Below are 25,424 nucleotides of genomic sequence, written 5' to 3' on the forward strand. Positions count from 1 at the left end.
ACCTATCCACAGTACTCCAGTAAGTAGTAAGTTATTCTTTAATGTACTCCATCGGCCAGTAGAGGGACTGTTGTTGTGTACGAGCTGAAAGGTCGTCCAGCTCTTGGCTCAGGAATTACTCTATCAATTAGTTTGGGAACAAAAAGAACGGCTCCAAAACAACACTCAAATTGTTTGAACATGTTCCCGGGTAAGCAGCTAACTTCACCGTCACATGTCAACACGGGGGCGAAAAGGCTAATGAAGAGCTAAATCAACAGGCCGTAAAAAAACACAGAGGCATGGAGGAATATTGCTGTAATTTGATATTGCGCTGATTAAATGGACCTGTTTCACCCATCAATCATAATCTGTTTAAGTATTAAATGTGTAGTGAGAGTTTGAGACCTTTAATAATAGGAATGACATGGGCTAAATTAATAATTCATCTTTATAATAACAATAATAATCTCCGACGGTATTGCGTATGCAGAATGTGCCTTGTGATGTGGAATAATTGCGCTGTGAAAATGGAAAATAAGAGCTGCGAGTTTCAAAAAAAATGATCAGCATTCTTTCATATGTACTGCGGGGGATATTTATAGTTATATGTGGGCTTTCTCAAACGCAGTGGAAAAGTCACTATTCAGCTTTAATAATACATCACTTTATATGGCAACTCAGCTATTTAGACTGAGTTACACAGCGTTGCCATAGCGCTGGGCTACTTTCAGACAGCTAATGACTTGTGGGAAAGGTGCCACAAAAACCTTATACAAACAACTTAATTAGATATTCTGCTCCCTCCTTGACTTGCATGAACAGCATCCCGAATTTCATCTGCATCATTTTATCTTGCTGAATAAATCAAGAATGTCACCAGATCACCAGTCATTTATTTAATCTCTTATCAACATCGCACAAAACTGATAAAGTAGTTTTGCTTGACATAAATGAGGTTGAAGTGTATAAAATGTTCGGTATAAACCACCAGTGCCATATTCTGTGTTATTTTCAGACTCGTTCTGATTGAATTAGTAAATACTGGTGGGAAATCCTCTTGGCATCTCATCAGTGCTATTTGGAAGAGCCTTTTTGAAGTCGCTCTAACCTCGAGATGTAGGTCTCCTCATGAACTCGCAGCTTCTCTGTGAAGTCGGCCTGTTGAACACACAAGAATTTGTACATCCATAAAAACGCCAAACCGATCCAGGGTGGAAACTAAAGTTACATGAGTGAATCACGGGCTGGGGTTATATTTCAGTCCAAAAGCAAAAGAAAAACATCTATTTTATATAGTTTTTTTGCATTGTGACAGTATTTTCATGACGTTTCTGTACATCTTCCCCTTTCGATTCTCATTAGAATAATGTAAACATCTCGTTACTGTAATGCAAAAAATATATTTTATTATTTAAACTATAAATGACCTATACACAATGTTAGTATTTTATTTTACAATCTTTAATTGATACTGGTTTCACCAAAAAAATAAAAAAAATCTTATATAGATTATTATTGTATAAATGAAGAGTTCAGATGCAAAACCAGCTAAAAGCCATCTCGGTTAAAAATGAGATAATGATACTGAGTGAATGCTCCTGACACATAGTATACGTCCATCAAATACTTTTACTTCAAACTCGCTGAATTCCAGCCTCAGCCCAATCAGAAGTACCAGTACTTACATAGAAACCTATACAAAGTAGCCAGAAAGAAATGCTAAGTTTAAAGAAATGCTAATTTTAAAGAAATACGTCAGATGGATTTAGGGGCTTTTGCATCTGAACTCTTTGAATATAGATTATTGTTTTACAGTAATGAGATTCACCTTTGAGAATAATGAGAATTACAATATAAATAAATAAACCATCATGAATAAAATGGCCAGAAAACATTAAAGAAATGAGAACATATAATGTCTCAATGTAAAAATAATAATAATAATAATAATAATAATAATAATAATAATAAACCCTATATTCGTAGAAATGAGAATGCACAGTAAAAATTATATATAAATTATATTATATATATATATATATATATATTATATATTATATATTATATATTATATATATATATATATATATATATATATATATGGCATAATCGTCCTAAACATAGGCTATACTAATTTTATCAAAAAAAATATTATATAGATTGTTATTCTAATAATATTATTATTATATAATATATAGATTATTGTATTACAGTAATAGAGTTCACCTTTAAAAAAATAAATAAATAAATAAATACTCTCATGAATAAAATGCGCTGAAAACATTGCAGAAATGAGAATGCATAGTAAAAATAAAGCATTAAATAATTTCAAAAATCACCCAAAATATAAACTATAATGTTTTCACAAAAAATTAAATATTGTTTTATTATTATATGGATTGTTATTCTTTATAGTATTACTATATACATATAGATTATTGTATTAGAGTAATGAAATTCACCTTTAAAAATAAATAAGTAAATAAATAAATTCACATGAATAAAATGTGCCAAAAACATTACAGAAATGAGAATGCATTGTAATTTTTTTAAATAGGCTACAGTGATTTCACAAAAATATTATTGTATAGATTGTTATTTTTATAGTATTATTATATAAATATAGATTATTTTATTAAAGTAATGAAATTCACTTTAGAAAATAATAAGAATGAATGAATGAATAAATAAATAAATAAGAATGCATAGTAAAATTAAAATTATATATATATATATATATATATTTTTTTTTTTTTTCTTTTTTTTTTTTTTTTTTCTAAAAACAGGCTCATTCTTATTCTTATAACCATTATATAAATGGCGATTATTATTTTACAAGAATGAGATTCACGTTTGAGAATAATGGGAATTACAAAATAGATACATAAATCCCCCATTAATAAAACACCCAGAAATTGTTACAGAAATGAGAATACATAATGTCACAATGGTAAAAAAAAAAAAAAAAGAAAAAAAAGAAAAACATAATCATCTATAAAAAATTTCCACTTATTTATCCTTGTTGATTTTGTCATGGATCGCTGACTCACTGTAAAACAACATATTGTACTCATGCATATTTGTACACAATGTTCCAGCTTTAAATGAAAATACACAACCCATCGTGTGCAGAGAAGTTCCCTGTACAGCACAAAGGCATATTGAATGCCTCTGGTCCACATCTGGAATGGTAATGTTATTGGTAAGGAAGTCATTCTCTGTAATTCCAGCATTTGTAATTTTCAGTGTTTCTACCATATTAGGTATGATGAGATCCACAGAGTTATGGCATTCCTGGGAACTTTTCAAACTAGAATAATATCCAAGGAAAAAAAGGAAACAGAAAAGAATAAATATGGATGTACCAAACACTTCAAACCGAACACGGGTGACTCTGATATTAAACACGCTTCACAGTGACTTCATACGCTCCCCAGAGCCACACGGGTTACAATTAGTATAGAAAAGAAACAACTCGATAGAATCTATTGAAGCAGCAAGATTTTTACCAAACATTTTGCATGAGGTTATATTTAGCAAAGTGATATATGTAATTGACCTTCCTCTGACATTAAAAAGAGAGGAAAAGCCCGGGAGAATTGATGGAAATAGCGGCGGCTCCACAGCGTATCACTCACATATAAGATGCACACACAAGCCACTACAAATGGGCTCTCAAATTACAGTGCGTCTGCCATTTGAAATAAAGGCTTGTCACACAAACGACAAAGGTCTTCATGGAACATGGCAGGAGAATTGAATGACCCCCATAATCATTAATCCCATCAAAGTGAAAAATTACGCATGTCTTTCTATAGCCCCTTCCGTTCAAGTCTTGTCAGCATGGCCTGCGGCAACCGTCTGAAATCTCCGAAACATTCGACGTGTAAAAACTTGTGAAGGAGACGACACAATTTAGCAATCCTGGCTGTTTTGTGCAATCGTGGCAGTCACGGTAATTGAATTCCACCTTAAGTCTACCGTAAAATTAATCACGATATCTGCCAGCAGCTGTCTAATGTACTTTACGTTATGCGGAGAATACCAACGATATTAAGCAGGAGAGCGTTATTCAAGTTTTAATATCGGATTCTTTTTTTCTTGGTATAATCACATCGTGGGTGGAGGTTTGTGGGAGAATATGAGCAGAACTGTGATATTTTCAGAAATACTGTTCTGATACATAGTCTGTTATTCATTTTTTGCCTTTTAAGATGTTTTATTAATGCTATCTGCAATATTCCTGCCCTCAAGCCTTGAATGTTATTCTTGTGGAAACTGGCTCAAGCAAATAAAAAAAAAGTGTTTTTTTCCTTTCGCTCTCTGTTGGTAGTAATCAGCATGTTTTTTCTTATAAACAGGCCGTCGTTATGTAAGGCAACTGGGAAGGCTTGTTTTTTTGCTCAAGGGTGTATACCTGCAGTTTTGCTAACATCTCCTGGGTCATTTCCCCCAGCACCTCTCGAACATCTTCCACACGGAAGCCCACGTGATTCCCAGGACTTTCTTCCAGCTCAGCTTTTCCAGGTTCTTCAACATTCTCCATATGAGATACCTGCACAGCCTAGGGTCATTTAAAGACAAAAATGAAAATTCTGTCATTATTTATTTACCTACATATCGTTATTTAATTCGCACTCACACCGTTTTTTTACATATTGTCATGACTGTACGGAAAATAGCTGTATGGATAGGAGCTTCCTTTCAATAATTGTATGAAAAAGATTCTTAATATTCTTTCCTTTGGTTTAAAACAACATGAGGGTGAATAAATAATAAATGACATTTTAGTTTTGGCTGAGTTTTATAAATATACCCCATTTTCTTGGTTAAATAAACATTACTTACACTATCGGAAAAAAAAAAAACATTTTTTTACATTACATTATAATTGAATCAATATTCTATTTATGAAAGCCATGTATGAATCTCATCAAGTTAGTATTTCTAAGCATTTTATATTTACTACAATAATAACTAAAGGCAGTACAATTTGAAAAGTATATTTTATTTGCAAACGTATGTAAAACTATTCTTTTAATTAGTTAACTTTTAACTATTTTTTTTTTCGGATCATTAACTTAGTCATCAAAGCTTGGTAAATATTGGTCACAGACACGGAGATTTACTTTGAATTTCACGAAGCTGATTACTCACTCTCACAGAACATGTTTTCATGCCATTACAAGTCTTATTTTGACATAACAAAGTGGTTATATCTAAGTGTGTGAGTTTACTTTAGTCTTCCTGTTAGCGCCATTATATCATTCAGGCTTTGCATGAACCAATCACAGCCGAACATAACCAGTGATATCCAATCATATCGCAATGGCATTGCCTCCTCCCATGTTAAGTTTCCCCCCTTCACTCTCATTCTTCATTATTTATTAGGGGGGTCTGTTGAAACTCAATATACATATTCTTGGAATATATATATATATATATATATATATATATAAACATTCACATTTAATTCAGTGTTACTTGCCATTTCTTAGTACTTATTTGTGAAATTTACTGGCAATTTCTGAGTGAGAATTGTTCCATAACTCAATTTTTTTTCCAGTGTATCCTTTTCAACACATTCCCCACATCTGTTGTTCTGTGGATAAATGGTAATGGCAATAACAGATTAGTGTAACAAGACAAAACTAATACTTACAATGAAAATCAAAATACGCAAAACCTCCCTTTGGATGTTTTTACTTTATTTTAAAATAAATGGCGTAGCGTGATTCATTGAATACACGCCTATTAGTTATTCACAATAAAAGCAAAATCTGCTCTGACGTGATTTATTTTTCTTAGCTTTTAATGTAACATTACATCAAATAACTAATGGGGGAATTTACTGAGCATTCATGTGGGAAAGCAACTGAGAACTGAGTATCTTGTGTGAAAAAAAAAACTCATTCATAAAAACATAAGTAGTGGCACAGCGCCTACATGTGGCCTTTTTATGAACAGCACACACTTCCTGGATATGGCACACTGTGCATTCTAATGAGATTCTGCAGCAGAAAGGGTTCCCACGCCTTCTGACCAGTGCATCTTCATGTACTTTCCGGGGATGTGGATTAAAAATCATTTTATAGAGAATGCACATACAAAAGGCATATGTCCAATTAAAACAGGATATTTAACAAGATAATGTGAGTTTAAAATCAGGCACTGACTGATTCATGAAAATTACACATTGGATTGCATTTCACATTGGATGGGAGAGAGGTTTGTGACGTTAATGGAAAAAGAAAGTCTTTTCAGAGTTGGAAGATGTTATTACATTTTGATGAAATATTGCACAGTTTTTTTCTTTGCAATAATATGCACTGATGAACTGTGCACAGCAGGGTCAGTTTTGACTTTAATGCTGGGAAACTAGAGAAATGTATACTGATTCCCATGGCTTTTAAGATCTTATTCATTTTTATGTCTTGAAAATATTTCAAGATTTGAGAAAACGTGTGGGAAAGTATATATACAGCTCCTTGAAGGTAGACATTTTTATATGCAGTATTTATACTAGATTCATTTTTTCTGTACGCAACAAATTAATTATTAAAAATACATGAATACAGAAATAGTTGCAAAAGAAAATTCTCTTAGGGATTGAAAAAAACAAAGACAGAAATGGTGCTGTGATGTAATCCTTCTGCTATAATATACGATTCCCTCTGCTCAGTACAGTCTATGTTCTCCAGCTGTAGCGCAGTGTCTGTTAAGGAAAAGTGTTAGTCATACTTGGAAGCAGATTTGTGTTTCCTCTGAAAATGAGAAACATGTGAAACGCATCTTCTCTAAAAGGGTAATTCCAAGCAAAGTCTGAACCACAAAAAGAATACAACAGTCTACTGCGAGCCAAACACATTACAACGGTTTTGGATAGTTCAGCCGTGATTACAGCAGGGACTGGGCTGGAAGGCAAAGGAAACATTTTACCTGCTCAGGCGTTTGGACACGTGGGGGAGCCATGTAATGGAAGTACAGATCAGCGGGCATGCCTTCTTCCAGCGGGGCAGCAAACTCAGCAGGGTTGATCACCTCAATGCACTTCTGAAACAAAAGACCCAACCTTTTAAAATTCATTATAAATCACATTGAAGATTATTTCCTGCAACATTAAAGTAACAGTGCACCCAAAAATGAACATTCTGTCATTAATCACCCTCATGTCGTTCCAAATTAGCTAAATCTTTGTTCATCTTTGCAACACAACTTAAGATATTTTGATGAAGTCTGAGAGCTTTCTGAACCTGAACATTTAAGGCCCAGAAAGATAGTAAAGACATTGATAAAATAGTCCATGTGACATCAGTGGTTCAACCTTCATGTTATGAAGCTATGAGAATATTTTCTGTGCACAAAGAAAACAAAAATAACATAATGCGTCATGGTACCCTCCTGAACGTGATATTTCATCAGAAATATCTTAATTTGTGTTCTAAAGATGAACGAAGGTCTTACGGGTTTGGAACGTCATGAGGGTGAGTAATTAATGACAGAATTTTCATTTTTGGGTGAACTATCCCTTTAAGTAGGATAATACATAGTCGATCAGCCATTATCAACATCACGACAGGAAGCAGAGTAGATCTGCAACAACTAATCAATAAAATTGATAATGAGGATGACCAACAATGAATTTGATCACGTCTGTACAAAGTAGTGAAAGGAGAAGTCCACTTCCAGAACAAAAATTTACAGATAATCTACTCACCCCAATTTTACTCACTTGTCATCCATGATGTTCATGTCTTTTTTTCTTCAGCTGTAAAAAAATTATGTTTTTTGAGGAAAATTTTTCTCCATATAATGGACTGCTATGGTGCCCCAATTCTGAACTTCCAAAATGCAGTTTAAACGCGGATCCCAAATGGGGTTGCAAACAATCCCAGCCGAGGAAGAAGGGTCTTATTTAGCGAAACAATTGTTTATTTTTATTTAAAAAATACAATTTAAATACTTTTTAATCTCAAACGCTCGTCTCGTCCTGGTCTCCCTGAACTCTGTATAACTCAAAAGCAGTTATATTTAGAAATATTTTTACTATTTAAAATAACTGCTTTCTGTTTAAATATATTTTTAAAATGTAATTTATTCCTGTGATCACATCTAAATTTTCAGAATCATTACTCCAGTCTTCAGTGTCACATAATCCTTCAGAAATCATACTAATATGCTGATTTGCTGTTTAAGAAATTTTTTTTATTATTTCTATAACAGTTGAGTACTTTTTTAAGGATTCTTTGATTAATAGAAAGTTCTAAAGATCAACATTTATCTGAAATAAAAATTATACACTATACTATCCAAAAGCATGGAGTCAGAATAATATTTTATAGAAATTAATATTTTTATTTAGCAAGGATGCTTTAAACTGATCAAAAGTGATGATGAAGATAATGTTACAAAAAAAATCTATTTCAGATAAATGCTGTCCTTCTGAACTTTTTATTCATCAAAAAAACTCTAAAAAAAATTCTGGAAAACTCTGGAAAAATTCTACTCAGCTGTTTTCAATATAATAATAATAAAATGTTTTTTACAGCAGCAAGGATCATGTTACTGGAGTAATGATGCTAAAAATTCAGCTTTGAAATCAGAGGAATAAATTACATTTTTAAAAATATATACAAATAGAAAACACTTAGTAGTAAAATAGTAAAATATTTAAATATTTTACTGTTTTTGCTGTACTTTGGATCAAATAAATGCAGGCTTAGTGAGCAGAAAAGACTTCTTTAAAACAACATTAAAAATAGTAGTGTAATTAATCAATTACTTGAATAATTGTCAGATTAATCAGTTAGCAAAATAATTGTTCGTTGCAGTGTTGGGTAATTAATTACTAGCTTTTAATTACATCCTCTGCAGTGTAATTAGATTACTGTACTAATTACTTTTTCTAAAAAGTATTTCTATTACTAATAGTTATGACTAATTAATTTCTAAATCCCATATCAATCTCGACCAGTTTGAACAATGTAATAATAAACACTACACTGTTCTATTTTTTCAAATAAATAATATAAAACCACATAAATTATTGTTATTTTTGATTTAAAGGAAGTTTACATTAAAAACATACAATTTAACATTAGATGTTAAATTTTGATGGTAAATCCACTATTGTTTTATATAGAACTGTTCTAAACTCTACAGCAACTACATCCAAAATAACTGTAATTAAAATACATAAAAATTAAGAGTATTATATTTATGGCCTACATACAGAAAATTATGAAATAAATGTTTTCAGCCTTAAGTCATTTTGTGAGTCACACATTTAAGTGGTCATTATCTAAAAAATCAATTATTTCAGAGAGCACTGCAACTGTCTTGTGTCTTAATTTTGTGCGGTGTATCTGAAAATATATAGGCCTGCATTAACAGTTCAATTTTCTCTGGCTGGAACGTTTTACTGTTCATTTGGCAGGAGGCCCTTCACCCAGAATCCAAAACTACTACACTAACAAAAACAAAGAGTCTTGTGGTTTGTATACCGAACGTAATTACAACGGCAAATTGAAGCAGAGAAGTAGAACAATGCTCTTTCATTACTGCATTGTTTCCCATTATTCCCAATGACATGATTCATGTGTGTTCCATCTCAAGCAATAAACAAATTAACGTCAACAGTATCATTTTAATAGGAATAAAAATAGACGCCTGCTGCAATTCATTGTCCTGTTTTGCTTTTGTGTAATTCGTAAAACATCTTGATTCAATAAACCGGTTCCAATACGAGCGAAATAAACAAGTACATTAATATTCAAAATGTGCTTTGAAGTTCCTTTCAAAACAAATAAAAAATTGTTCTGTTACATGGTGTTCGGTGCCATTGTATCAGTGACCCAGATTTTGTTTTTGATCCCTGTTCACTGTAAGATGCTCAACTGCAGCTTTCATTATTTGTATGCTAGAGCATAAAGCAGCATTCAGACGCTAAACAAATTTGTGCCTTGATGTTTGATGTAATCAAGTCTTCCCGTTTTTCGAGATCTCAGATATACAGATGTACCCTGCATGCAGAAATATTGATGTAAGTGCAATGAAATGATTGGTTATATTCCTCTGGCTTGACATTTTGAAAGTGTACTCAAAGCACGATCATCACGTGTTAATTATGGATGAGCAAATCTGATGGGAGGCAGATTTTCTGCTCAAGCTGAAACTCAGAGAGAGAGAGAGACAGCCCGCATAAATGTTTCCCGGAATGGAGCATAACAGTATGGAGGAGACATGAATGGACATGAACAGTGCTATGAGGAAATTGATGTGAAAACAAAAGAAGAAAAACACAAAGCATTCGCATTATTTCATAAAACTGGGATTAAACCATTGGAGTCACATGAATTACTTTTGCAGTGCTTTTATGACCATACGAGCATGAAAGTTTTGGTTGAATGGATTTTTAATGGAAGAACAGAAATCAGAGTGCATTTTTTCTTATTTTGATTTATTTTCATATATGTTATCCACAAACAGTGGCTAACTGTCATAAAACTGAAAGCCATTTAATAATGATTCAGATTTAATGATAAATATATTTAAACTTACGTAGCGATTTTGATAATCTGGTTTATTTCCAATAATTTTGTTTTGGCCAGCAGATTTAGTTATAAAAGGCCAGTAAATAAAAAAATTGGTAGTCAAATTGGTTGGTGAGGTAAAAAGTTAATTTGAAACCCTTGTTATGAGGGTGAACAATTTTTTTTAATTAATTTATTATTTATTTATTTTTGTGAAATATACCTTTAAGTGTAGGCTTAATTGAATAAAAATTGTATTAAGCCAACTCATTTGCTATCCTTGCTTGTCTGACTCAAAAAAAAGGAGTATATCATAAATTTTATGATAATTGCACAACAAAACAAATTAACATGCAACTTTTTAGGGGTTCAAGCACGTAGCACTGAAACCCAATTGTAATTCTTAGAATGGCCAAGGATCAGCATTCTCCACCAAAAAGTGATTGGGCAGACCAAACCGTAAGTCACTGAGACTTGAAACTTGGAGGGACGATACACTGACCAAAATTATAAATGCAACACATTTGTTTTTGCCCCCTATTTTTCATGAGCTGAACTCAAAGATCTAAGTCTTTTTCTATGTACACAAAAGGCCCGTTTCTCTCAAATATTGTTCACAAATCTGTCTAAATCTGTGTTAGTGAGCACTTCTCCTTTGCCGAGATAATCCATCCACCTCACAGGTGTGGCATATCAAGATGCTGATTAGACAGCATGATTATTGCACAGGTGTGCCTTAGGCTGGCCACAATAAAAGGCCACTCTAAAATTTGCAGTTTTATCACATAGCACAATGCCACAGATGTTGCAAGTTTGAGGGAGCGTGCAATAGGCGTGCTGACTGCAGGAATGTTCACCAGAGCTGTTGCCCGTGAATTGAACATCCAGCATCTTCACCTCCAAGATCGCCTGAGACCAGCCACCCGGACAGTTACTGCAACAATCGGTTTGCATAACCAAAGAATTTCTGCACAAACTGTCAAAAACCATCTTAGGGAAGCTCATCTGCATGACTGCAGTTCGTTGTCGTAACCGACTTGAGTGGGCAAATGCTCACATTCGATGGCGTCTTGCACAAACCGAATTAATCCCGTTTTTCACTGTACAGGGCAGATGGCAGACAGCGTGTATGGCGTCGTGTGGGTGAGTGGTTTGCTGATGTCAACATTGTAGATCGAGTGGCCCATGGTGGTGGTGGGGTTATGGTATGGGCAGGCGTATGTTATGGACAGCGAACACAGGCGCATTTTATTGATGGCATTTTGAATGCACAGAGATACTGTGACGAGATCCTGAGGCCCATTGTTGTGCCATTCATCCACGACCATCACCTCATGTTGCAGCATGATAATGCACAGCCCCATGTTGCAAGGATCTGTACACAATTCCTGGAAGCTGAAAACATCCCAGTTCTTGCATGGCCAGCATACTCACCGGACATTTCACCCATTGAGCATGTTTGGCATGCTCGGGATCTGCATATACGACAGCGTGTTCCAGTTCCTGCCAATATCCAACAATTGAAGAGGAGTGGACCAACATTCCACAGGCCACAATCAACACCTGATCAACTCTATGCGAAGAAGATGTGTTGTACAGCGTGAGGCAAATGGTGGTCACACCAGATACTGACTGGTTTTCCCCCAATTTTTCATAAAAATGTAAAATTATTTTTCTATAGTAAATTACCTGGGTTTGCCAAATGCTTTATTTAATCATTGATTTAGGTTGTTACAGGTTTGCTAAATAATATGTAATGTCTTTTTACATATGTGCTTAAATGCCTTAAAGCGCTTGAACCCCCGATAATCACTGCTTGCAGCTATATTTATTATTGTTAATCTCATCTAAGAATCATAGCCACAATACAGGTATTGTTTTGGAGTTGATGAAAACTCAGCAAACAGTGAGTCACTGCACAGTTGACTGTTTATGAATGTAACATTCATACTCTGGAATGTAAAAACAATTTACCAAGGTCTGAACAACATGACTGAACTAGTGATTTAGACAAAAAAAATGCACTGATATGTTGATATGTTGAAAACCACTGTATCAATGAAACTTTTAGGGCAATGAGCCATGATATATTGCAATCCCAATATACAACCTGAAATTTAAAGGGGAAGTTCGCTTCCAGAACAAAAATTTACAGATAATGTCCTCACCCCCTTGTCATCCAACATTCTCAGAAAAAAAAGGTACAGTTCTGTCACTGGGGCAGTACCCTAAGGTACAAAAGTGAAAAAGTACATCTTTTTACCTTACCTACCCCTAAACAGTATATATTAATACCTTAAAGGTATTTTAGTACTTAGAAAGTACATATTGGTACCTTAAAGGTACATGTTTTGTTACCTTAAAGGTATATATTAGTACTTTAAAAGTACATATTTGTACCTTTTCACTTTGTACCTTAGGGTACTGCCCCAGCGACATAACTGTACCTTTTTTTCTGACAGTGAAGATGTTCATGTCTTTCTTTCTTCAGTCGTAAACAAATTGTGTTTTTTTGAGGAAAACATTTCAGGATTTATATCTATAAAGTGGACTTCTATGGTGCCCCCGAGTTTGAACTTCCAAAATGCAGTTTAAATGCAGCTTCAAAGGGCTCTAAATGATCCCAGCCAAGGAAGAAGGGTTTTTAATTTTTAAGTTGTAGAAGAAAACGAGACGGGAGTTTTTTTGACATACCCTAATTTTCATGAACCGGAATACACAGAGTTTACGCAGAGCTAGACAAGACAAGCATTTGAGGTTAAAAAATGTAAACTGTAATTTTTTTTAGAAAATAACCAATCGTTTCACTAGATAAGACCCTTCTTTCTCGGCTGGGATCATTCAGAGCCCTTTGAAGCTGCATTTTGAAAGTTCAAACTCGGGGGCACCATAGAAATCCACTATATGGAGAGAAATCCTGAAATGTTTTCCTCAAAAAACATAATTTCTTTACAACTGAAGAGAGAAAGACATGAACATCTTGGATGACAAGAGGGTGAGTAAATTATCTGTAATTTTTTGTTATGGAAGTGGAGTTCTCCTTTAAGCTCAGATTTATGCATTGAGCAGACACTTATATCCAAAGCGACTTACAATACAATGTAACAAAATGAAATGACAATAAAATGTAATGACATGAGTTTTTTGAAAATTTTGATTTTATATATTAAATCTGAATCTTACCTCTATTTTCAGGAGTTTCTCCTCTCTTCTATGATTGAACAATAATTCATATAGTCTGTAGTGCTGGAAAAGACTGTTTATACACAAGAAGAACACATGAGGACCTGTTCTACTGTCACAGTTGTTGACAATATTGAATGCTGCAGTGATTTTTGTTGGCCAAACACAGAAGTGATGATTGATTCCCTCAATCTAACAGGATATTCCTACTAAATTTTAGATTCTTTTAGAAAATAAGGACTGTGGCCAACAAAACTGTATGACTCTTATACGTTTTGTTCATCTTGATAATCTTCAAAAATGAACACAACTTTTATACATATTGAAGCCTAACAGACAACCTCTGTAGTCCCATTTAGCCACTTGGTATAGTAACTGTTTTTTTTTTTCAGGACAAGTAAAAGCTTAAAAAAAACTCAAGGGTATATTACCTATGTATTTTAAATCATAGAACAAAACATGAAAATATCTTGTGTTGTCTTTGTGTTAACCACAGACCTTATTTCAGACATTTAACCAAAAACTCACTGACTTCAGGATGATGAAACCAGAAGTGCTAAATTGATCATTTCTGGGTTTTGGCCTATGAAAATATGCCATCCCTGCAGCTCGCTATTCATGTGCCAGCAGTTTATAAGGGTGTAATTATGGTCAAAATTGAGATGTTTGGCTAAAATCCCTATTTACTCTACTATGATTTGTGTCTCGAATGGTAATACTGCATTAAAATTCAATGTTATCTGATGTTCCATGAATAACAACTCTTTTACAAACGCCAGAACATTTATATTAATATTTTAAATTAACATGCTCAGTAAAGGAGAGCGAAGATAAATTAAACTCAAGCACTAACAAGCAGTCTGAATTTAGGTCTGGTGAAGGGTGCATTACTGAGGCTTTCAGGTAAGCAGAGAAATCAATCGTGTTCTGCTATAATACACATACTGTTTGTCATTTTTCAACATTGTGCATCTAAAAGATGGATGATTTCCATGCAGCTTGTTATGCGCCACTGTAGTCGGCATGCTTCACAATCCGTTGCGGTATGAATTATGCATAACATTAATTATGAAGACCATAAAAGGATTCTAGTTTGCTTGTTGCCGGCTGTCTAATAGCAAAGCAGCATCTTGCATCAATTAATAACCTGCGACAGGCTAACAATGACCATATCCATATTCAACAATTGATGTGCACTTGAATATAATCATGTATTTAGGAGGAATGCAATTAAAGAATAACAAACCTGGTCTTGAAGTAATCTGTGATAGCTTTGATTTGATCAGTGGTGAATAAAAAACTGGCTTTATCTTGTGTGGATGAGGATTGTCTGGTGGCAAGAACTGTTTGGGTAAATGCCTTGAAATTTTCAGCAAATGATGACTGTTTGTCTGGAATAAAATGCAATAGGCATTGTGTTTTTTTATTTCACACACACACAAAAAATGTACAGGTAAATCAGGTAAAAGATCTGTACTGTGCTTCACAAATTCATACCAGATTCTAAATTAGTGTTAAGTTAAATATATTAAAATATAGTAGATCTCAACAAACAACCATGGTTGACATTCAAACTAAACAAAACTTGATTTCAGAGAAGGCCACTTACATTTTATGTTGTCAAGTAGTTGCTGCAAAAGTGCCATGATAAACGAGATTTGCTTAGAGTTGAAGTTCATCTCTTTGGCCCACCAAAATCCATTAACAAAATACTCCAACAGCGCAGCTTCTTTCACACACGTTTGTTGGTTTTTGATATTCAGGATATCCTCAAACTGTCTTAAAATGAAAGACATACAATATATTATATTATTATTAGTGCTGTCAAGTGATTAATCACGATTAATTGCATCCAAAAAAAAAAAGGGGTTACATTATTATCTATATATAAATACACACACATACAGTATATCTTTTGAAAATATTTACATGTATTTACATGTATATATTTAAATTCATATAACTGATATTAAATATAAACATTTTTAATATATAAACAACATATTTTTCTTAAATATATACATGCATGTGTGTGTATTTATAATAACATAATAAATATATAGAGTACACACATATATATTATGTAAAAAAACAAATTTTTTTGGATGTGATTAATTGCGATTAATCGTTTGACTAATTATTATAAGTCACATACATTTGGATACAAAAAAAAACCAATAGTAGCTGACAAAAAGATTATACTGTTATTGCTCAAAAGAGCTGTGACACAGATGCATATATTTAATGATTTTAAAGAAGCAATTTTTAATAAACTTACAACTGCACTTGGTCCACAGGCAGATTGAGAAGAATATTTAATTGTTCCTGCTTCAGAAGTTCCCACTGTGGAAAAGATATCTTCACTTCCTAGAATATGAGATAATACTATTGTCATGAATCTGGTCCTGATCGCCAGTCCGCTCGCCACCAGAAGTCGCCTTGCCATTTCACATTATACAGACTGTTGTACCACACCCTGGACTACATTTCCCATCATCCATTGTGCTGATGACACACACAGCTGTAACCAATCAAGCACACTACATAAGCCTCAGACTTCCTCTTCCTATGGGTGGAGTATTGCATTGCGTTTAGCACTCGTCTAGTGTTGCTGCTCTTGTTAGTTTCTAAGTCTAGTTAAAAGAAAAGTCCACTTCCAGAACAACAATTTACAAATAATTTACTCATCCGCTTGTCATCCAAGATGTTCATGACTTTCTGTCTTCAGTCGTAAAGAAATTATGGTTTTTGAGGAAAACATTTCTGGATTTTTCTTCATATAATGGACTTGATTGGTTCCCCCGATTTTGAACTTCCAAAATGTAGCTTAAATACAGCTTCAAATGGCTCTAAATTATCCCAGCCGAGGAAGAAGGGTCTTAGCAACTCTAGCTCTAGCAACTGGTCATTTTGTTTCGAAAAATAAAAAATTATATACTTTTTAAGCACAAAAGCTCATGTAGCACAGGCTCTGGGATGTGCGTCCACGATGCTACAAAATAGTGATGGGTTGTTCTTGAACGATTTGTTCATTTTGAACGAATCTTTAATGTGTCTCGGGGAGTGATTCGTTCAGTGGCGCATGCGCAACATCCTATTAGGTTCTGTACTGGAATTAGTTCACCTGTTTCGAGTCTTTGGGTTTTTCGAGTCGTTCGTTCATCTTATGGGCCTGTCACGTGATGAACGAATGACTCGAACCCGAAAACTTGTCAGATAAGAGGTGAGGTGAGCTAATCATAGACTAAAGATCCAGGTAAACAATGAATTAATCTTTTCTGTTTCTTATAGCATTATAGTTTTGTCTTGTTTGTAATGTGATCAACATTTGTGTATCAGTAGAGGGAAGTAACACGTAACATTTTAATTATTTTTTGCTAAAATGAACGAAATGACTCTAAAAGAGATTCGTTCATTTTGCTGAGCAAGAATTAAAGCTCCAAGTCGGTAAAATAATCCGAACTTCCCACCACTACTACGAATCACATCTAAGTTCATCATCTGTGTACTCCGGCTCAAAAAGGTAGAATATGGCAAAAAACTCCATCTTATTTTCTCCTACAACTTCAGAATCGTCTGACATCATTGTACCTTTAAACCGTGTTTGGCTTACTTGCACTTTCTTAGTCTTTGCACATTCACTTTGTAAACACTGGGTCTGTAGTTCCACCTGTGTTCCATGTGACCTTTCTACATGATTCAAATTTTTATTTTACGAAAAAAATGACCGATCGTTTCGCTAGATAAGACACTTCTTCCTGGGCTGGGATCGTTTAGAGCCCTTTGAAGCTGCATTTAAACTACATTTTGGAAGTTCAAAATCCTGAAATGCTTTCCTCAAAAACTATAATTTCTTAACGACTGCAGACAGAAAGACATGAACATCTTGGATGACAAGGGGGTGAGTAAATTATTTGTGAATTGTTGTTCTGGAAGTACACTTCTCCTTTAAGCCTTGTTCACCCCTGTTCCTGTAGCCAGTCATTCTAGTCTTGTATCCTCGCCTTGTTATATTGTTTTGTCCACCTTCCGCCTGCCCTGGACTTCTCGCCTGTCATGGATTTAACCCTTTGCTATGTCGTTTCAGACTCCGTTCGCCCCTCAAATGAACTCTGGCCTGGATTACCCGTTTGCCTCGTCCCTTGGATTACGCTCGCCGCTGATCAACCCTCGCCTGCCTTACAGATTACTCGTGTCTTGCCCAAGTATACCTGTTTGCCAATGTTCGACCCTGCCTATGTTTGCCCATGTCTTTGTTTGTCAATAAAGCTTTGCAGATGGATCCTCCCACTTCACGCATCACTCACTCAATAACAACTATTACTAGAAAATACACTTTATTATTTTATTTATAATTAAAAATAAACCTTACCGTTATAATCTAATCTGAGAGTTAAGATTCATTATATTTTGTTATATTTCATTTTCACAATATTTTACACTATATCTACAGTAGTTACAGGTTTATTAGCTTTGCAGGCTTTGCTGTCTCAGAACCGAGTGCTGTTGAAAATCATTAGTAAAACATTATAATCATTATTAAAACATATATCATATATATGATCACAGAAATCATTTCTAAATCCACAATGACAGTTGAGGACTGTATAATTGCACATCAGGACCGGTCAATGATTTAAAATGTATTCTGACAGTGTTTCATGATATCTGTGCGTTATTTACAGGTACTTTTGTGTTTAATATTTGTTAATGTGACCATATTAAGTAAAAATATAGTTCATGTCTGACACCTACTTTATTTATATTAGCCTATATAGCAACAATAAGTTTAATTACATTTTAAGCATTGGTATACAACTTAAAATGTTTGTAAACGTTATTAATACAAGTTTTAAAGTATTTCTTGTATTTATTTTTCTTCAGTGTAGATTAGCAGGGATCTTCTTCAAAAGTACGCTAGTACCTCACTTCATCCTAGCTCTGTAGCAGTCGTCTAAACACCGAGTGAATGACTGAATTCATACGCATGTACTGTAGTTTACATACACTGAGCCTAGTATCATCTTTATCCGCTTCTTCTCCTCTCTTAATCCTCTCTGAGTTTTCAGCGGATCGGACTCCCTCTCGTGATCTCTCTCTTCCAGACATGTTGTTGTCTGTATACTGTTGCTAGGAAACCACAATAGGTGGCGCGTGTGTTTCTGCCCGCCTTGAATTAGAACTCCAATCGCTTGACGTTTCATTCGATTAATTTAAATAAACTGATTTGCACGGATAGTAAATGGTACAGACGTTCCTGCGTGTCATTAGCTAATTGTTTCTGTGTTTATGATGTTTGTCTGTTTTTTTTTTCATGATCTTTCCTTTAAAGTGGAGTCATTTCGATCACTGTTAATCAAATAAAAAAATAAGAACCGATTCACTCATTGCGAAGTCAGAAAGTGATGAAAACTCGCAATAGTGAGAAAAAAAAGTCGATGTCAATGACAGCCCAGCTTAAAACATCTAACTTTCATTAAAACGTTTATAATCAAAACTGACATATCCAGATGTTTAATCTAGCCTAACTATACATTTGCACATCTATGATGTTTTTAATTAGGGACAGGGAAAAAAAGGAACTCTTATCGCAAAAATTTTCCATCTTGACAGTGCCTAATAACAATTCTGTTCAGATAGAAATTGTTTTGACAGTCAGTTCTTGTGATGCAAGGTTTGTGTTTGTGTGTGGGTGTGTTTACATTCTCACATTCAGCTACATTTCATTAGAAAAGCTCATTGTGTGTTTTCTGGAAAGCAGCATGTTCCAACACGTTTTCAGAAACTCAGAGATTCACTTAATATGTGGTTTCACTCCATAACAAAGTGCTCCCTGATAAATGAATTGTTTTCGGTTCGATGGAATCATTCAAATCAACCTGATTAACAATTTGGACCTCGTTGCACCTCACAATAACAATTTATTCTGGAAAATAAATAATTACTGACAAAGTATTTTATTGAGTAGCATCTGCTAAAAGCTTCAGTCAAATACTGTCTTAAAACTGTACTTTCTCAGAGGGAAAAAAAAAAATGAATAAATATAACATGGTTCAGGACAACAGTCCCGCCCAAATGGTGTGAAAGGTGGCAAGGGAAAAAAACGTAAAAAGGGCTTCCTTTATTCAGATTCAAAAGGAGCTCGAAGTGAAAGCCACAACTTGCCTTGCTTAATTATTCAGCCTAAAACTAAAAGAAATCATGCTTGTCAAATTCATCTGCGCTGTTATCACCAGGGCTTTGTTTATTTTAGTATCTCTCATTGGTGTATGGAGGGTGACATGGGTGAAAAAAAAATAATTTATACTGGTTTCTGACTATCCTCTATCTACCTCTCGTGGTTGAAATGATTTTAACTCTGAGAAGAAGAAAAGGGAAGGATTACAAATGGTAAGTAGACTCATCAACATTTATTTTTACAAGCGTGAGAATTTCGAGAACCAGTTTGAACCTTGTCTAGGGTCAACATACTGAAATATCTTCTAGTGCAACTTACATCATCTTGTGAAATTTGACAGTGCAAGATATGGTGACATATTGCTGATCTTTTAGGTTTTCTCCAGCAATATTGTTTTTCCTAATCAGTATCATACCAACCATATGGATCCTTGAGTTGCATCATCAGAAAAACAAATCAAGTGATACTAAGGTAATAGTTGAGGAAAACAATGACAGATAGGATTTTAATTGTCTATACATTTTTAAAAAATATATTGTAGCTTCTCTGTGCAAACACATTTCATGCTGTGCTGAATCCCGAAGCCGATGCATTATGTTTCATAATCAATGTCTTACATAACAAAAATGATTGATTATTGCAGTGTACTACTCTGGATTCATCTGAGAGCATTCGAGCTTTACTTAAGGACTGGAGAAATTTGACCAATGGAAACATGAGTCAACAGGTACTGCCTCTTTGCCATTCGAACTGATTACAAACGTTTTCCATGGAAGTCTAGACTACAGCAATCTCAGAAAAAAGACCTGAGCCTTTCAGACATAGTTTATTTACTCCATTTTGCCTTGAAAACATAACGTCTACAAATGTTGGTTCAGCCCTCAGCACGAACAAGACCTGCGTTCATGGTCATGTGTGGTTCATAACTACTGTTATTTGTACATAAGTTACCACACCTTCACATACTGTCTGAGGTTTATGTTAGCGTGACCTCAGTTCTTCCAGTGAGCAGTACTTTACACCTGAATAGTCACTTTGTGCTGGTATTTTAGGACCCTCTGAAACTTTTGTCTTCGGTTTGTGCCAATGACTGGATCCTGGCCCTTCAACAAATCGTCCTGATCCTGCTGATAGTGGGGAAGTGGCTGCTACCGATCGCTGGAGGGGTCACCAGAGATGAAATATCCCAATTGTTGCTCATCTTTGTAGGCACAGCTGCTGATATCCTCGAGTTCATCAGTGAGACGCTCGCTGATGTGGAGTAAGCGTTGTTTGAGAGTAAAAAAGCCCTGTGTAGTCTACAGTTTTTGACATTATATTCTGTTCCTTGTTCTAGGAAGGAAAGTATTGAGTTTGTGTGCGTTATTCTTGGAGTCTGGACATTGAGCATGCTACAGTTTCCTTTGCATTTCTCAGGTCTGTACTCTTCCATAATTGTTGTTTCTTACACAAAATATTAAATTGATATCCCTTACGAAAAAGAAGTTTATTCAAGTGTGCTATTAGTATACTTCTTTTAAACTAAAAATAGGAAAGTATACTTACAGTCTACTTTTTATATACTTCTCAGAAATGTGCTTTATATACTTATCAGCAATATACTTAAAATTACATTTAAGTATACTTGATTTAAACTTAGAAAAAGTATTTGAGCTATACTTGTGCTCTGAGAATCTGTTTTCATTGTTATATATGAGAGATGCTATTACACATCTTCTGTACAAAATTTCCAATACACAAGCGAAGAAGAAACAAAAACAGATGCTTCCACACTGTAAAAAATGCAAATACATATTTTCCAATTTTACAAAACATTTTGTCTCAAATACTAAAAAATGCTATTTTTTTAAACTAAAAACCCTTGTCAGACCAATAAAATTACAATAATGTTGTCCCAACTAGTCAAACACAGTTGTCTGAACAAAGAATTTCATATTGTTGAAATTTCAAGGCTTTGTAAGTTCCCAGCATGCATTGCAGCATGAATAAATTATCCAGTTACTGTTATATGATTATTGTTTTGCTGTTTGCTGACTTCATTTAAACTTTTTTGTTGTTGTTTTGTCATTATTGTTAGTTATTTGTTGTACTGTGACGTACAGATCTAATCATTTTAATATTTGCTGATTGCCACCGTTCTTGAGGTTTGTGTATCTAGTTTTGAGGACTAGATACTTCCAACCATTTATATCTACTTCCTGAATATCTTAATTTTGTGAAATGCTTTACAAAGGCAATGTTGTCTACACATTAGACTAAGTTATTCATAATGTTGAGTATGTTCAGATATTCATATAATGAAATATATACAAATTAATACCTAAATAGAGACATAGTACTATAAAGTATGATATAAAACAAACTTAAACAAAACTTATGAGTATACTTGAAGTATAAAACTACTAATCTTGTAGTTTACTGAGAATTTACTTCGAAGTGTACTAAAAATGCATAAAAAAGTATTTAATTAGTAAACTATCAGTATACCTATTAGTTCACTTTTAGTACAAACTGAAAACATAGATGTAAACTAGTTGTGTACTCAAAGTTTACTACTGTTATACTTAAAGAATACTTAAAAGTATACTTTTATATACTAGAAAGTGGGCCAATTTAGTCCCAAGGAGTATAAAAGTAGTACACTGAAAAGTATACTACTAGTATGCTGATATTTGTATACTTACTACATAAAGTATACTTAAAAATATACTTGAACTTTACTTAAGTATACTTAATAAAATAAACTTGAAGTGTACTTCTTTTTGGTAAGGGATGACATTAATCATAGACGAAGAATCTGAAGTATGCATAATCATAACCAAGAATGACAATATAACTTTAATCATTGTTGTAAAGTAATTTCCTGTTTTTCATTGGCATCTCTCAGTGGTGAACACCAAACGTGAGGATGTCTGCGAAAGCCAGGATGGCTCTCTCATTTCCAAGTTCAGGACTGATATATGGGACATTGCAGGAACTATTTTTCTTCAAGACGGCCCCTTCTTTGTTGTCCGACTTGCAGTTATGATTCATTTTTATAACTTTCATCAAATGCTGGTCTTCTTTACCATTAAGAACTTTCTAGTGGTGCTGATTAACATCTACAGGCTGTGGGTAATTTGGTCAGATAACAAACCCTGACATGTACAAACAGGATCTACATGAATATTATTTTAAGAACTGGCACTCTGCCAGTCACAGGGAAAAGTCTGATTGTGTAAATTGTTTTGACTCATTGTGACAGAACATCTTATTTCTGTGGAATCAATAATGTATGCATATACATCTTATATTATTAATAAGGTTGTCAGATTAAGCATGAGAATAATACAGTTTGGTGCTGTTTGTGCTACTGTGCTTAAAACTACATGAATTTTTCATTCTGTTATTCTGGTTTCTTAAAACTGAGCCTTGACAGTACCTCAGCAGATATTACTAAAGATACCATAAGAGGAATATAACTGGGAAAAGAAGGGTTACGATTAGGCAAGAGCTAGGAACTGCATCAATATTAGAAAAGTTTTCCAGTACTGGTAAGATGTTAAAGTGATAGCTCACCCAAAAATGAAAATTCTATTATTAATTATGTAATAGGTTACAGATTACAAGTTACTTGATTTAAAATGTAATAAGTAGTGTAATTTTTCAATTACTTTATTAAAGTAATGTAACTTATTACATTGAATTACGTTTTGATTACTTTTCTAAATTTCTAATATTTTCAACTGTTAATCATTTTGAAACATTTAAACCAGGCAGAGTTAACCTTACAGTAACACTTAACACTGATTACTGTCAGACTTTCAAAATCCTTTCAAAACACTTGAATTAAGATTATAAGTAAAGGATAACATACATCTTTATTTTGCGATAACAACTGGCTGGATGTACATTATCTCACTTATTACACAGCTGCTTCACAGATTATTTAGATGTTTCGTGTCAAAATAATTAGATCTGAGTTGAAATATTTGAATGCAAAGCTTCCATGAAGAAATCAGCTGCTAGCAAATGGCAAGTTCAAACTAGACATTTTAGGGATACAGTGCAGTCACACCACTTTTCTTACGCAACATTTCACCACATAAATAATTTAGTAGTAGTACTAGTTTGTTAGTTATCTTATTTTCCATTACAGTGTACAATATGTCGGCGCTAACCACAAGGCTATTGGCACCGATGCCACAAATTCAGACTTAACAGCTCTTATTTACTTAGAGATCATTGCGAGGTTAAATACAGATTTGAAATCATAAGAAATAGTTTAATAGCTATGATACTGGATTGCATTGTTATGACAGAAAACACTAGCGTCTAACAATGGAAAAAAAATAGGAAATAAAACAGTTATCGAATAAGCATGTGTCCTATTCTGTGTCCTAAACGCCTGAAACATTGGTGTCTCATTTTAGAGCAGTCAATGCAATTTATGAAAGAAGTCAATTAAATCTGTAAGTGGGGGCAGGTGTGTGTCAGATGTAATCCCCTTTGTAATCACTGGCATTTTTCAAAAGTAACTGTAATTTAATTACACATTTTTTCTCAGTGCCTGTAACTAATTACAATTACATTTATTTTGTAATTAAATTACGTAATTCCGTTACATGTAACTAGTTACTCCCCAACACTGTTAAATACTCACACTAATGTCGTTCCATACACGGAAGTCCTTTGTTCATCTTCGGCAAAACAAATGAAGCTATTTTTGATGAAATCCGAGAGCTTTCTGACCCTGCATAGACAGCAATGCAACTACAGCAACAAGTCCCATAAAGGAAGAAGGACATCTTTAAAAGAGTCCATGTGACATCAGTGGTTCAACATTAATTTTATGAAGTTGCGAGAATACTTTTTGTACACAAACACATGCGTGCATGGTACTCGCACATTGAAGACTGACACAGAAGAGAATAAATTGTTGAATAAAGTCATTATTTTTGTTTTCTTTTTGCATAAGAACTATTTTTGTAGCTTCATAACATTACGGTTGAACCACTGATGTCATATGGACTGTTTTAATGATGTCCTTAGTACCTTTCTAGGCCTTGAACATGGTAGTTGCATTGCTGTCTATGCAGGGTAAGAAAGCTCTTGGATTTTATCAAAAATACCTTAATTTGTGTTCTGAACTACAGGTTTGAAATGACATGAGGGTGAGTAGCCTAATTAAAGGAGAAGTCAAAAAGATTCACATATAGTGTACTCACCCCATTGTCATCCAAGGTGTTCATGTCTTTCTTTCTTCAGTCGTAAAGAAATTGTTTTTTGAGGAAAACATTTCAGCATTTTATTCATATAATGAACTGCTATGGTGCCCCAATTTTGAACTTCCAAAATACAGTTTAAATGCGACTTCAAACGATCCCAAATGCAGCTGTAAACAATCCCAGCCGAGGAAGAAGGGTCTTAGCTAGCGAAACGATCTGTTATTTTCAAAAACAAAATACATTTTTAAATACTTTTTATTCTCAAACGCTCGTCTTGCCTTGCTCTCATTGAACTCTGTGTATTCTGGCTCAAGACAGTTAGGGTACGTAGAAAAACTCCAA

General features: G+C 34.0%; 2 protein-coding genes across 3 annotated transcripts; one reads left to right on the plus strand and one right to left on the minus strand.

Annotated features, from left to right (window-relative positions):
- Positions 1-303: 303 nt before the first annotated feature.
- Positions 304-18,807, minus strand: cabcoco1 (ciliary associated calcium binding coiled-coil 1). Of its 2 annotated transcripts, none has more exons than XM_051124523.1 (8): positions 18,705-18,807; positions 15,976-16,064; positions 15,307-15,476; positions 14,944-15,088; positions 13,698-13,770; positions 6,922-7,032; positions 4,400-4,546; positions 304-1,140 (listed from the first exon to the last, which is right to left on the minus strand). In XM_051124523.1, the coding sequence occupies exons 1-8, from the start codon at positions 18,804-18,806 to the stop codon at positions 1,057-1,059; spliced, it is 921 nt and encodes a 306-aa protein (XP_050980480.1). In that variant the 5' UTR covers position 18,807; the 3' UTR covers positions 304-1,056. The 2 variants fall into 2 exon arrangements, with proteins under 2 accessions (XP_050980480.1, XP_050980479.1); XM_051124522.1 differs by having other exon boundaries at positions 6,922-7,035.
- A 1,027-nt stretch (positions 18,808-19,834) lies between these two features.
- Positions 19,835-24,640, plus strand: tmem26b (transmembrane protein 26b). The gene is given in 7 exon segments (XM_051124524.1): positions 19,835-19,985; positions 19,987-20,087; positions 20,250-20,346; positions 20,519-20,602; positions 20,928-21,136; positions 21,212-21,291; positions 22,763-24,640. Coding segments are annotated over 7 exon segments (912 nt in total). The 5' UTR covers positions 19,835-19,898; the 3' UTR covers positions 23,017-24,640.
- The last annotated feature ends 784 nt before the right edge of the window (positions 24,641-25,424 follow it).

Source organism: Labeo rohita, chromosome 12 (genome assembly GCF_022985175.1).
Source record: "Labeo rohita strain BAU-BD-2019 chromosome 12, IGBB_LRoh.1.0, whole genome shotgun sequence".
In the NCBI taxonomy this organism is placed as follows: domain Eukaryota; kingdom Metazoa; phylum Chordata; class Actinopteri; order Cypriniformes; family Cyprinidae; genus Labeo; species Labeo rohita.